General features: G+C 36.7%; 1 protein-coding gene across 1 annotated transcript in view; it reads right to left on the bottom strand.

The window, feature by feature from the left end:
* Nucleotides 1–582: 582 nt before the first annotated feature.
* LOC113078580 (NADP-dependent malic enzyme, mitochondrial-like) overlaps nt 583–15,916 on the bottom strand; it is a 32,667-nt gene continuing 17,333 nt past the window's right edge. The window contains exons 2-4 of the mRNA XM_026250896.1: nt 3,423–3,556; nt 782–931; nt 583–672 (exon numbers count right to left, since the gene is read on the bottom strand). Coding sequence (XP_026106681.1) covers nt 645–672; nt 782–931; nt 3,423–3,556 — 312 coding nt within the window. The 3' untranslated portion in view covers nt 583–644. The remainder of the gene's footprint in view (nt 673–781; nt 932–3,422; nt 3,557–15,916) is intronic.

Genomic DNA, 15,916 nt, shown 5'->3' with positions numbered 1-15,916 from the left:
TTTCCCCAGCTGTCTTTCGACCCTATCAGAACAGATTTGTGGCACATTTTTGGGTTGCAGTCCACCAGTTAAGAACCACTGCCTATATCATACAATCAGAAGTAATGAGTCTGCTTGGCATTCTTTTCGAATACTTTGCATTTAGGGAGACTGCGAAAGGCTCTCTTGTAACACTGAGGGAAAGCTCTAAAATGTCCCCTCATTTAAGGATCCTATAGGAATTCCCTCAAAATGAATCTGAAAACAATAAAAAGACTTGAAATGCATTCTTATTTTTGATTATGTCCAGATCTAATTCAATCCACAAAGTACAGCAGACAAAAAAAAGAGGCATAATTTGATATATAAAATAGGTGATAAAGACTACTAATCATAAGTTGACCCAGCACAGGAAGCTGAGAATGATAACAATCTCATAAAATACGCCAAGCTCATCAATTAACTGAAGGTTATGCTTATTTATACTGGAATATACTTCAAGGAGTCTAAAAAAATCTAACAGAACAGCTTTCAAATTCCACCATACAATAGATTTCTGTTATGACAGGATGTATATTCAACTCTCCAGACACATGTTTCAACTTTCCAGAGTTATTCGGTTTCATTTGCCTGGAGGCGAGATATTCAATGATTTGTAGAACAATTCAAAAAGCAGAGCGACAATGCCAGGAGCTGTAAGAGAAGCTGTCAGTTGGATGGATGTGCTTGCTTAAGGAGTTAAGGTGTTGAAGGAGAAAGAACTTATTTAAAAAAAATTCAGTTACATTCCACAGTCTCTTACCTAGGTCTCCTGAAGGTAAGGCCGTACTGCTGGCACGCTAGGCCGACCGTAGGCGTGTACACAATGGGCATGAATCTCTCGATGTCTGAGGTCAAGACTCTGTAAAACAGCTTCTCGTTTCGGTCCTGAAGGCCCATCAGAAAGACGTATCTGCAACAAAGCAGAATATAAATCGGAACGCCTGGGATTATATTGCTTAATATTTAAGGGATGATTACCCAAACTACCTTCCAAAACATTTAAAGCTGGTGTCACAGACTTATGTAAATTTATTGTTAAAGTTTGCCGCCAGAATGGGGTTTTGGATACAGTATGTGACAAGGAGTCAAAGGGAATATCAAACGCATTGGTTTAAATCAGTCATATCTCTTTAATTCTTAATCTGTGTTTGTGGTAAAAAGGGCGAGATTTCATCAACAGCAGTCAGTAAGTGTGACATCTCATACACATTTTGGAGTCGTTTCCAATTTAACTAGTGTGACACCAGCTTAAAGTCATGCCCACATCCACAAGAGAGTGAGAAGGTGTATAAAAAGGAAACTGAAAATATGAGGACTGAAGAGAAAATTGGTGAGACAGAAAAAAAAAAAAAAAAAAAAAAAAAAGAGTAAAACCCTGAATGTTAAAGAAATCACCCTCGCATGCCCCTTCTCGGACAACAGAATAGTCATGTTCCTTTTAACTATACAGGATTTTATTTAGCATTATCAATAATATTATTAGAGTGGCTACTGTGGCAATGTTGGAGAAAAACAGACTGAACAGTTTCCACCTAAGCTTGTTTGTCTTTATTTTTGTTTTATATGGTGTACTTACTGTAGTCAACTTAACAGATTTAATATACTTATACACAGTATTATATTTAATATATATTAATTCATTTAAACAATGGTAACAGCAGTTGTTTGGGTTTACAGTGTGGGCAGAGGAACATTTGAGGACAGAAATTACATGAAACTGACAACAAAAGTAGTACAGAGTTGACCAGACTATCACATTAAAAAGTCTTGACTGTTGCTTGAAACAAAGCTCGAGAATAATGGGGGATTCTCCCTGCTTATGTCAAAATGCAAGGAAAAATCCATACTGTACAAAAATGCCCCCAGAGAACTTAGACACAAGTTCCTTGCTACAGAAATATGTTCAAGTTCTACATCTGATCCAAATGAACAAGCTTAAAAAATTAACCACATCTCATTCCCCATCAATCCAAGCAAGCTTTCCATGAAAGCAAGTGCATAATATCTCCCTTGTTTGGCTCAGGAAAAGTGTGCCCACCATCCCAGGGCAGGAGAAAACAGATGTTTAACAGGGCTGTAAAAGGTAGGAAGAGAAGAAATAGAACTCTATATTAATGTCAGCTCTGTCATGACAGACATGTTTAACTTAGAATGCAGCATTCTGACAGTGTTTGTCTGGGTGAAATGTGTGGGTGAAAGCCATGTCTCAAGAATTACGATTGCTTTACTCTCCTGAGATGCAGTTAGGCAATAACAGCATCTCAGGAGAGTAAAGCAATCGTCATTCTTGAGACACGGGTATGTTAGAATCTAGCTGGACTGGCCTTCTTCTATTTTGGCAAAGCCAACTGCTGTTGTAAAGCTGTATGTATTCCCAAAAAACTTTTGGAAGTAATGGCTTTCACAGAGTACTATTCCAACATGTTAACAAGCGTGATAATTCTGGACCTTAAGGAACGTTTTCCTTGTGTACGCTTGATAAATCAAACAAATGATCAGAACGAGAAGCTGTGTATTATTTGATGAATTGTATTTGCTGTGAAATGTCTGTTCCTTTCTATTGTCTGTTGACCACTGCTTATGGCAGAGACTGGTTTCAAAGGCCTTTGTTATCAAACTGTCAAAAATGAATGTCTCCCAAATCCAAGCCATGAAAGCACTAACTCTCTTTTTTTTAACTTTGACAAAATAACCTTCAAATGTGTTTTTTTTTATTTTGGCATGCTTCTCATCCCTTCAAAAAAATACAGGCAGCAGAACTTCAAAATAACTTTGATAGCCTGGGAAAGAATCCCTCATTGCTCCAGCAGTCAGTAATATGCGTGCCGAAGTCAGATTGACTGAAAATGACCCATCCAGAAATAAATCACATCCACTGTCTGAAAGGACAAATCAAAGACTGTTACACGACTGGTAGCCTTGAGATATGAAAGGAAAAAATTTCAAGAAAGGTCAGGCCTGCAAAACATGTAAACAGATCCCCTGCTGTTTTGGGAGTGACTTAACAACAGGGGCTAATGAATTCTGGGAAAATCCTATAACTAACAAGATAGTTGAAGATCTGTTGATTTTATTTAGATGATATTTGATGATGCCTTTTATGTTCCATCAACCAGCAGGAGTATTCAACTCTTGATGTCCCTTTGCTTTGGAAAAACAGAGAAAGCAAAAAAAAAAAAAAAAAAAAAAAAAAGGAAAATCCTACTTGAGGTAACAAAGGATCAACTTTTATCATCCAAATGGCAGCAACAACAATAACTCTTATATCTAACACTATTTCTGTGATCTGATAGGTGTGAAATCTAGTTACAAAGAACAACAGATCGATTTGAGACAACAAAATTATAAGTGGAGCAGGACTGTCTGAGAACAACATGGAAGCCAGTATCCCTTTTCCTCACCTGTCCAAGTCATCCTTTTTCAGCTCGTAGTTTCTGAGGACCCGCAATACCTGCACATCCTGGCTGAGGAAGCAGGGAGGCAACAGGCCGTGAATGCCCAGCTGCAAGCGCTCTTCCAGAGAGAAGGCCATCCCCTGCAGAGAGGACACATTACAGTCAACTATTAACAATATTACTGAATATATCAGGACCAGTGTGCACTAAGTTTAAAATAACTGAATGTTTCTGAATCTAGTTTACTTCCATAATATGACTTAAAACAAAACAGGATATTAAACAGTTAATGATTTAATTCACTGATAACTGATTGATAAGAAAACTAAATTGGGCCAATGTCCTGTTGATTTTTCCGGTCCGCATTTTTTGAAGGTATGTAAAATCTCTACAAGGGCTATTAAAGAAAGAAGAAGCATATAAACTTTGCATTCATTTCAATAATGAATCTTTGTTCAATTAAGCCTCTGCCTCTGGAAAAGCTTAAATAAATCCCCACATTTCCCTTCCATTAGTCTCAGATGACTAAAATGCCTTATGTAGCTGCCCATACAGCTCTATACCTAATTTACTGTTTGTTATGGTGAGAAAGTCTGTAATCCAAGCAAAGCCAAGGAGAGATCACAGAGGTCTTGGTTTGAATCACACCAGAGTGTGGCGCACAGCCAAAGGCCAAGACTGCTACTTTGCTTCTGTGAGCCTTGACATTTATCCTGACCCTGAACTCTACAAAACAAATGCTACAGCCAGGGGGCCTGAATTGATATTACCAGACTCCACATGTGCACTGTTGAGCTCCACAGGGATGGATGCCTATGTAGGAATATCCGTGTGGACTAAAAGCTGTGGCATTTGTAGCCAGCCATATTTTCCTTAATGACAGACTTGCATCATCATTGCCACGCCTCTGGCAGCTCCTTCAGAGAAACCACTAAGGAAGGTCCAAAACCCTGAAAGGCTATGCAAGATTTGCTTTTTAAACAAGTACAGTCAGGGCCAAAAATATCGGCACCCTTGGTAAATATGATCAAAGAAGGCTGTAAAAATTCATCTGCAATGTTAATCCTTTTGATCTATTATTTAAAATATTCACAAAAATGTATCCTTTCATTGGATAATAAGAATTTAAATGAGGGGAAAAAATCATTATGAAATAAATGTTTTTCTCTATTACACATTGGCCACAATGAATGGCCCCCTTTTATTCAATAATTTTTTAAATCTCCATTTGCCACTGTAACAGGTCTAAATTTTCTCCTATAATGCCTCATGAGGTTAGAGAACACCTCACAAGAGATCAGATACCATTCCTTCATCCAGAATCACTCCAGACCCTTCAGATTCCCAGCTTCTCCTCTTCAGTTCACTCCTCTCGTTTTCTGTAGGGTTCAGGTCAGAGGACTGGAATGGCCAAAGCAGAAGCTTGGTTTTGAGCTCAGTGACCCATTTCTTTGTTGTTTTTGGGTTATTGTACAGTTGGAAGATCCAAACATGGGCCATTATAAGGTTTTTAACAGAGTCAGTGACTTACTGATTTTTTTATCTGTTGGTATTTGATAGAATCCATGATGACATGTGTCTAAACAAGATGTCCAGGACCTCCAGCAGAAATATAGGCCCACGACATCAAAAATACAGCTGTATATTTCATTGTACACATGGGGTACTTTTTATCTCGGTGTTCACCAAACCCATCTTGAGTGTTTACTGCTAAAAAGATAATTTTTAGTTTCACCTGACCATAGAAGACATTCCCCTTTGAAGTTCCAGTCGTTTCTGATAAATGAATATGATTTAGTTTGTTTTTGGATGAGCTCGGAGAATTTTTCTTGCAACCCTACCAAACAACATGTGGTGATGTAGGTTCTGTTTAACAATATTTTTTAAGGTTTTCTGAACCAGAGACTCAACTATTTTCTGCAATTCTCCAGCTGTGATCCTTGGAGAGTCTTTAGCCACTCAAACTGACCTCCTCACCATGCATTAGGACAATATAGACACACGTCCTCTTCCAGGCAGTTTCGTAATATTTTCTGTTGATTGGAAATTCTTAATTATTGCCCTGATGGTGGAAATGGGAATTTTCACTGCTCTAGCTCTTTTCTTAAAGCCACTTAATCAATTTGTGAAGCTCAATTATTTTTTGCTGCACATCAGAAATATATTAAGAGCATTTGAGCTTTGTTTTCCCTCCTCTTTATATTTCTGTGAAACAGGTAGCCATGGCTCGATAATTTCATGTTTATTATCATGCTGGAGTGCTCAAAATTGTGAATATGAATGGGAATATACTTCAGAGATACTTTACTTATAAGAATTTCTAGGGGGGCCAATAATTGTGTCCAACAAGTATTTAAGAAAAACCTTTATTTCATAATGGTATCCCCCCCATTTTAAATTCTTATTATCCAATTAAAGGATACATTTTGGGGCCTTTTTAAATAAAAGATCAAAAGGATTAACAATGCAGATTAATTTTCATAGCCTTCTTTGATCACATTTACCAAGGGGGCTGATATTTTGGCCACGACTGTATATGCAAGTTTGGCTTTTCAGCCCTTTTTCATCTGGTTGTTAACTGGTCTGTTCGTAAAAAATATTTTGTCCTTGTAAACACATGAAGGCTAGTCTGCACATGTGCAATAAGTGAAAGTGAAGTGAAAAAGTGAAAGTCGTGACATTTGCCAAGTATCTTAACCCATACTCGGAATTGGTGCTCTGCATTTAACCCATCCAAGTGCAAACACAGAGCAGTGAGAAGTGAACACACACCCGGAGCAGTGGGCAGCTACTTCAAAAGATAAAAATTGTATGCTATATTTCTGTAATATTCGTTTATGTGGAAAATTAGATAAAAACAATACAAATTTAGCTAATGAGATCAAAACCAGAAAAGCAAGCAAAATGTATAAATATTTGTATGTTAATATTTCTATTATAAATACTTACGTGTATGTGCATAAAAATATTAAAACAAAATCAACATATTAATATGAATATTGATGTATTATATATATTGACATTCAAACTTAAAAATGCAGCCCTCAATAAACAGCATGCCACAGCACTTTTTGGCTTCTAGAAAGATCTAGAGGCAAAAACATAGAAATCATTACTCATTACCCATCGGATGTTTTTTGTAGATTCGGTCATGTCTGTCATCTTCTGAAACTGTTCAGTCCACAACTGATGGTCTGTATTTAAGAGCCATGCCAGGTCTGAATTACAATCTTTGTGATTAAAAACGGACATTCTATTTTGCTTGAAAAGCTGGTGGTTTATGCAAGACTATCCGTATGATTACATCAGATTTCCTTTCTGTTGTTTTGTAGGGTTGTTAAAACACTAACGATACCGTCTGGAGAGCTGTTCAAAACATATCCAAGACAAATATTGACTTAAATATGAATTTCATTGACCTTTACTGACAGATGCAAATGCATGAATATGTTTTGGTAGGTGCTTTGGTCTTTAGGCAACATATTCCTATAATTAGTGATTTGAGAAAACTAATGATGACTCGAAAGCAAAATCACCTGACATTCTCAATGAGAACAGCTCTTCCTAATCAAATACAATTACTCAGACAGCTCTACGAAAACTGAATAGATCCTTGTGTCAAACGTGTAATGGAGACACTGGTGGAACTGGGCCCAAGTGGCAAATTAATGTCTCTGACAATGGAGCTGCGGGCAGAACTCTGAAGGGCACATCCACAGGCCCCAGGACTGGCTTTCTGATTGTGGCCATGGATGGCTGGACTGGGGAAAGTGGTCTGTTTGATGGCACGCATGGATAGCAAGATTAGAGAAATGAGTCCTGGAGCTCCTGGCGGGGCTGGCGTGGGAAATGGTGAGGAACTTGGCACTGGTTAAGAGAGACTCTGCAAAGCCAAGATGCTAAGATGAGTGTGAGACTCGCAAATCCTGCTCTATATACAGAAAACACAGTATCACGCCTATCTAGATAGAAAATGTTGTAAACAGTAGTACATGAAAAGAATAAAGAACAGAGTAAAATGCCTTTTGTCCAGATGGATGCATCATTTAAAAGCACTAAAAGGAGAACATAAATCCAAATGTTCTGTTCCAACGTGTAGGGCTGCATGATTTTGGGGGGATTATTGTTAATATTATTAACATTATTAACACACACACACATATATACATATATATATATATATATACATATATATATATATATATATATATACATATATATATATATATATATATATACATATATATATATATATATATATATATATATATATATATATATATATATATATATATTTTTTATGCAGCATAGTAGTGTAAAATATATTTGTAATATTATTATTATTACAACATGATCAACATGAAAATGATCAAAATAATAATTAATTCAATTAATTCATGCTATATTTTACATATATATATATGTGTGTGTGTGTGTGTGTGTGTCTGTGTGAACAAAGACACAGTGCATGGATTTAAATAAATCTCAGTCATATTGTAATACTGCATTGTGCAGCCTTACAAAGCTGAATAACTGTATTTTTTGACAAGAGAATATATTTTGGAAGTCAAAAGTGTTCAAACAACTGAAACAACGAAACAACATCTTTTGTGTTACAAAGAATAAAGAAAATCCTGCAGGTTTTTAACAAAATAATGATAAGTAAACGATAAACATAAACATAAACATAAACATAACGATCTGTTTAAGAGTCAAAATGCAAAGAAATGCTTATATTATAGGACCTGCCATGTTTTGTTGGTTCAGGTTGTTACGGCTTTGCTTTTTGTAGCAGTTATGGGACAGGCAGGAATGTGTGAACACTTCCACACGCATAACAACCACAATAAAGACGTGTGTGTTATATGCCAGCGTGTGTTATGGCCACACAAGCTCAAGCAAGGAGAGCTTATATGCATGCCAACCTGTAATCTCAAGATCAATGCCACCACCCCAAACACATAGCACTTCTTTGTGGCAAACATAAAAGCCTTGCTTTTGACCTGATAAAAGCCAGACTACAGCTTTGAGCAAGAGGTCATGTTGAAAAACACAGGGATTCCAACTCAAACGACTCAATCTGAATCCTGAAATTCCCAGTACTTGTACACGGAAAATGTTGCAGTTGGTCCATAGAGGTGCCAAAAAAGCATCAAGGCAGAAGAAAAGCAAAGTAAGGCTGCTCTACAGTGGAACTTTACAAAGGGAGTGATGTTTCTTGATCCAGTAATGGAGAATACATGAGAGTCTGTAAAGCACATCAGTGTCAACAGCACTATAATGAGCTGAAGCATTGAAGCATTGTATTTGTGTTCTCACTGGTGAGAAAAGTTGCCATCTGCATAACCTCCACTTTCCAAAATTGCTCTTTATCATCTGAAATATGACTTTTCATATCACATATTCTGGACTGACTCAATGTTCTTAGAGTGAGTCCAAAAGACTGCTCAAGAGAGTTTCTTCAACTTTGAGCAATTTTATGTTCCAGTGGTTGGTTTTTATTTTCTGAAAACAGGTTAAAGGTGCCATCTGTAATGTTTGGCAAAAAAAATCAAGTCATACTCCACATTCCATACCAGATGGGGGCAATGTGCCTCAATAAAGTGAATTGGTCTACTCTAGAGTAACAAACGAGAAACGGCATAGTCTCTGTGCTCCGCCCCTACTTTCACAACAACACTACAGCCATAGCCGAAGCCTAACTGTGCGTTCACACCACCGGTGTCTAGAGCGTCAAAAATCGCTCTTGCCGCTCTGCTCACGACGCTGCAGAAAGTTTTGTGAGCGCTCAGACGCTCTGACGTAGATCGAATGCTTATTTTGTATTTAAAGCGGCCGCAAAGCAAATAAGCTTGTTGATCTCAGGCAGACTAACCACAAGGAGTTATAAGTTAACCTCATTAAATATTGTTGTGGACGAAATATTAGGATCCTTTACTTAAAATGAACAATCTCAGACACCTTGGTCCACGTATCACTTTTAATTTATTTTTTATGTCCCTGTACGCAAACAGGGACACATCATAGATTAATACAAACGCTAAACAGCAATAATCAACCTGTCCTTTATTCTGCTTGGGAGCTAATGTGCAAACTCTCAAGCATTCACCGTGAGACACACGCAATTGACTCTTTTCACACGCTTTCACGCCACACATCATTTTTTTCACGCACAGAAAAACCACGAAGCAAAGAGGACACGGAGACCAACAGACTAGACAGAGCAGGTTAGTTATGATATAATAAAATGGGTAACGTTAAGTTAAATCAAACGCAGCTACGGTTAGCCATCACTAACATTAGCAAGTTTATCGAACAGCCTTCGATACATTTCTATGTTATAACTTCCCGAAAACAAATACACAAACATATAAAACAAACTTCTAGCGAAATACTAACAGCATCTAAATTACCAATCGAAAAGAAATGTTGCAAGTTCAGAGTCGAACCTCATTTCTTTCAGGTCCATCAGTTGTCTCCAGCGATTAAAAGCAGTGCTGATGTTTACTCATGTTCGGCTCCTTTTCTTATCGGATTTGATTTGTGATTCCGAGCGTGGTTGTTTCCCTGTAGCGGGTGGTGGTCTCTTGCCAAGGGCTTGAGCCATAATTTCTCTCTCTTCCCTGAACTGAAATGAAGTACTGTGCTGTACTTTCCACACGATTGACATCAGGTTCAGGCACGCCCACAAGCCGTGCGAGTTATACGTGTATTCGTTGCAGGTTGGCTGGTGGTTATGTTGCCCGCATACCGCCTCTCACGGCCGAAACTGGTATTACGACACCTGTCGGGCCGGGGCTAGTAATGCTAATGCTAATTAAGGTTTATATCTCTGCAGCACTATAACTTAAAATTTTTTTAATGGCATCATCGCCCTTATTTCTTCTCATTCTTTTGATGCGTGTAGGTCATGTTATGGATATTTTTACTTCAATTTTTGCATATGGCACCTTTAAACATTTTTTTATAATTTAGTCAATATTTTCAACCCACTGAACATTTTTCTCCTAATATTTTTTCCTGAATGCCAGTGTGTTTTATAAAGTGCTAAAGACAAACAACACATAAAAACCAAGGTACATTGCAAGCAAACTATTTATATTGAGTGTCATTTACAACCAAGCTATAATTGTCAAATTACCTAAAAAAGTATTAAAATGTTACAAAAATGCAATTAAAGGCAAAAATACACATTTTGCTATGCAGCTGAATTGGAAAATTCACTGTGGGGATTTTCATTACTAGGAATTAGTGAGAATTAACCTTACTTAAAAAAATTTGTGAGAGTTTAAAAAGCATGTTATTATTTATTATTAATTTATAGTAATAATATAATAATGAATAGAACTGAATTATTATATTTAATAATTATATATTTTCTAAAAATTCACAGGGCCAAAAGTGCCTATAGTTAAAAAAAAAAAACACTCCCACATGAATATCTACACAGACCAACCATCAAACATCAAGCATAACCCTCATCTTTCTCCAAAGACGAACCATGGTTTGAAAAATTGGTCTTTCATGACAGTCAAATACACAAACTGCCTCTCTTTCTCAGAGTTCAGAGGCTGAGGGTTTTTTCTGATGTGCTTCTCACATTCTCACATTTCTCTTATTACCAAGTGAAGACCTTCATCCAAGAAAAAAACACTAAAAAAAGGTTTCTGCTAAGAGAATGCTTTGACCTGATGACCCCATTGAAGAAAATAGCTTATGCTAGTTAGGTATATTTTGAAGCATGGCAGCTGGTTTGAGCTGGTTTAAGCTGGGCCTTAGTTGGTCATGAGCTGGTTTAAGCTGGTCCTGAGCTGGTTATAAGATAGTTATTAACCAGCTCATGACCAAGGACCAGCTTAAACTAGTTCAATCCAGCTGCCATGTTTCAAAACATACCTAACCAGCATATGCTGGTTTGTTTTGTTTTTCAATAGAGGCAACAGCCATGCAAGTGATCAGACACAGAGGCAAAAAGTCCCAGGCTATCTAATGTCAATTAATTGTACCAATAACATGATCCACCTCTGGCTCCAGTTGGAGCTGTATGGGAGTTTGCACTGGCATTGATGATTAGGGAGGATGCTTTTCTCAGCTGTCATTTGAGACAGCCGAATCCAAATAAAATGAGTGTGGGTTTCTGCAGGAGAAGCCTGCCTGATGGTGAAACCGAAATACTTTTTCACATACATACTGTAGTTCCAGTAGAAGCTGTCACAGGGTACAGCTCAGACTAGAGCTTTCCAGCTGAACAAATAGGGAACGTATGAACACATGGTATTCTCATAAACACCCTTGCCACTTAAATTGCTGTATGAATGCCATATGCATCTTCCCACGCTCTTAATTCAGGCCACAAGCAATTTCAGAGCTGCAAAAAGAGCCAAGACAAAAACAAACACTGAACAAGAAAAGGAACTTATAGGACACAAGCTGAAAGTCAGGTGTGGAGCAGACTGAGGGGTGTAGTGGTTAAGCCTGATTATGGAATGATTGTTGGTAATATTCCCTAAAGAAGCAAGCCATGATAAATCAGCATTGCTTGTGTGACGTTAAATTGATAGTTCATCCAAAAAGGTAAATTATGTAATCATTTATACTCCCTTATGTCATCGGCTTTCTTCTGAAGAACAAAAAATAAGACATTATGAAAATTGCTAAACATTTTTCAATATCTTCAAAGTCAGACATATGGCTTTAGAATGACATGAGGGTAACTACACGATAATAGCATCTTCATACAGTATTTTGGTGAAGTATCTTAATGCATCTGATCTATGATGACATTGCATTAAAGATGCGGTAGGTAACTTTTGACGCTCTAGCGGTTAATAAACAGAACTGCTTGCGTCTTGCGGAAGAACATTGTAGCCGGAACTACTTCTCTCTGTTTATGTCTATGAAGAATCACAAAGGTACTGGGTTACTCCTCTGCGGTACCCCCGAAGCAATCTAAAATAGTCAGAATATAAACACTTATTATAGGTGCACCCTAGTGATTCAGGACAAGCCAAAAACACGGTTTGGAAAATGGATTCATGGTGTACTCGCTTATTATATACATTTTTCTACATTTTGAACACAAACAAAGTTACGGACCGCAGCTCTGATTGGTTGATTTCTTACCGGGAGCGGTCTGTAACTGCAAATGGCAATAGGACCACTGGGAGGAGCCAGAGGAGCTTGATTTTTTTAAATATAAAATAGTGAAAAAAGTGACTGAGGGGTGTAGTGGTTAAGCCTGATTATGGAATGATTGTTGGTAATATTCCCTAAAGAAGCAAGCCATGATAAATCAGCATTGCTTGTGTGACGTTAAATTGATAGTTCATCCAAAAAGGTAAATTATGTAATCATTTATACTCCCTTATGTCATCGGCTTTCTTCTGAAATATGAAAATTGCTAAACATTTTTTCACAGATTGTCTGTCTCATATTCTACTGTCAGGACATAATGACAGGTTTAATGAATATGTAAAAAATATTTTTTTACAAAAGTTCCCTACAGCACCTTTAAATCTCTTGGGAACAAATTTAATTGGATCTGCTTTGTGTAAAAAAAATCTATAGAAGCATCACTTAAATGGCAAGCAACCAAATGGCCAAGAAGACAAAACAAGAAACATATAATCTCAAATGAAGAAAGAAAAACACGTGTGAACTCCAAAACGCTAGTACATGTAGTTTGTCCAAATCCCTGAAATATGACCCATCAAAGCGTATACTACAATTGCGCCCCTATTGGCAAAAGGTAGTTTTCATATTAATGATTTGTACTCTTTTATTTGCACTCTGATTTGCGTTTCGTGTAGCTCAGTTGGTAGATTATTGCGTTATACCTTGATATGTAATCATGCTATCATGGGTTCGATCCCAGGGAATGGACGTGCACGAAAATGTATATGCTCAATAAATCATAATTTAGCATGATTTCTGTGAGGGGTTAGGTTTAGGGGTGGGGTTAGGTGTGGTCATTCGAACGAATAAGCCAACTAGTAAAATATGTAGAAAATACTGTGAGATCGGTGTAAAAATCCTACACATTGCATTTAAATAAACGTGCGTTTTGATTGGTTATGACGTTATACGTCTTTTCATGATGACAGACGCAACGCGATACTGTTATTATTTTTACGCCTGCTAGAGGGCGCTTAACTTTAAAACGTAAATATATTTCGTAATAAGGTGCTTGCACAAACGACCTATATGGTCGATTTTTGTTGGAGGACAGGCTCGTGAACTTTTAGGAAACTGCAAAAAGCATATGTGAACCATTAATTTGTGAGATGACTCTAAACACTAACTTGAACAGTGAGCGATGAAAAAAGTACTGGAATTACAGTTCTTCAGCAGCTGGAGGTGAGCATGATCCACATGCACAAAAATAAAGTGAAGGCTGCATCAACAAGAATCAATGTGAAACATATTCAAAACATCGTCAAAATCAAGCAAAAGTACAGAAATCCCCCTCCATCAATAACAGACTGTCTGGCTACGAATCAACCCTGTGTTTTATGAATTGTGGTATCACTTTTTAGTGGTAAGCAAACTATGGTACCAGAAGTATGACTCAGATTCTTGACTTCTCTGCTTGATCATTTCCACAGAGATTTCTCTGTTTACACACAACACTACACTGAAAGCTCAATGGCAAAACCATCAATAAGTGAACTAACACACACTCACTTATATATTAAAACCAACAAAAAGGAAAGAAAAAAAATTATTTCTAATTCTAACAAGGCATATAAATTGGGAGAAATAAACAGTGTTGAAAAACTGAGATTAACACAAATAAAAAATGAAAGTTTTATGATGATATTCCATGGAAATTATTGTTTCATTATTCATATAAATAATTATTTATTTTTCACCTGATTGCTTTCTTTGTACCCTGGGTTTTCAAACATTTTGATGGCACACACCTCCAAATAGGATTATCCCCTTGTGACGCATCCCCTAAAATATAAAAGCAGCTATATATTTCCGTGTATACAGACCCTTTTATACTGTGAAAAAAATCATGAATATCAGAAATGTGTAAAAAAAATATTTGTAAAAAACTTTTTTCCTACCCACCATTTAGAAATAGAAAGCAAATTGAAACATAACAATAGACTTTTCCCTATTGCATTTTAAAGCTAAATTTCAAAGGCAGAAATATTTATTTCAGCAGTGAAATATATGTATATCATAAAAGTATTTTGGATGAGAAAAAAAAATACTAAAATACAACATTACTTGTAAAAAATACTGTACGCTGACAGCTCCACAAGGAACCTGATGATTAGACTCATTTTTAATAGATATTAATATATCAGAAATGGATTGTGTAGTGTTCGCTCATGTGTGGAGGAAAAATTAAGAAAAATAGAAAAGAAAAATTAAATGAAGACACTGGACAGCTTTTCTTCCTAGTTCTTTGATCTGCTCTAAATCAAAGGGTTCCATGAGCTTCTGGTCCTTCTCCAAAACAAACTATGACCTGCACACCAGAAGACAAATTTCTTCCTGCACAAATATATTTCTTATTACTGCTGCAATCTCTCCTCAAAGTTAAGGGATGCATTTTTTTTTATCTCTTTAGCCAGAAAATATCACTATCTGCAGTCAGCTGAATCATAGGTGAGTTTGCAGACTTTTTTTCAAAATAGTAGCCATAAAAAAATCATCCACCTTCCACTCCATTTTTTTTTTTCAGGAGACAAACCAAGACAGTGGCAAGTTGGCACTACCTGACAGTGATATATTTATTGCACAAATGAACTGTCACCATGCCTAAAACAACCTTTAGACATCGCTGTATAGATGATGGTCTTTTCAGTGAACTTTTAGTGCACTTATTTTTATACAGATTTTTATTCCTAATGCCAAAATAAAATAAAATTTTCATGACAAATACATTAATGTTTGTCAAGACTAATACACACAAAAACAAAAGACCACACACACACACACACACACACACCTGTACAGCATATCATAATTAATATTTAACTTCATGAATCATTTTTGGAGCTGACTGAACATGGGTATGCTAATCTTAAAGTACACGTCTGAACAATGCAGCATTGTTTAAAGCTTTGTAAATATGCTTCTAATCTAATCACAATTCATATCTGTAAATCCAAAATCCAGCAAAGCAACAGAGCAGCAAATTTAATAAAAGCAATAGTCCAAAGCCATCTGTTCCAGCGAGGCTAGTGAGGATTTTAGTAATAGACACAGAGCTAAAAAGACAATTCCTTTTTGTGCTGTTCTTTAATTGTTAAAAGTTACACTGTGTCTTTTGACCATGTTATGTTAAGTAAGATGATTGTTAAGGTAGGTTGCCATAGCTGTGGGACACAAGCAGGTCATGAACAGTGAAATTCCCCTTCTTCTGCAATCAATTCTACTTCCAAAACAGTCACCATGTGATCCACAGGGGTAATAATGTCTAGAGCTGTAAAAAGGCAGTAGATTTCTATGCTTTCTGGTAAGATCGTAAAATGTTCTTTCAG

The sequence above is a fragment of the Carassius auratus genome, unplaced genomic scaffold (assembly GCF_003368295.1).
Source record: "Carassius auratus strain Wakin unplaced genomic scaffold, ASM336829v1 scaf_tig00026052, whole genome shotgun sequence".
Classification (NCBI taxonomy): Eukaryota; Metazoa; Chordata; class Actinopteri; order Cypriniformes; family Cyprinidae; genus Carassius; species Carassius auratus.
The sequence above is the reverse complement of the archived record's forward strand: the minus strand, read 5'-3'. Positions and strand labels throughout refer to the sequence as shown.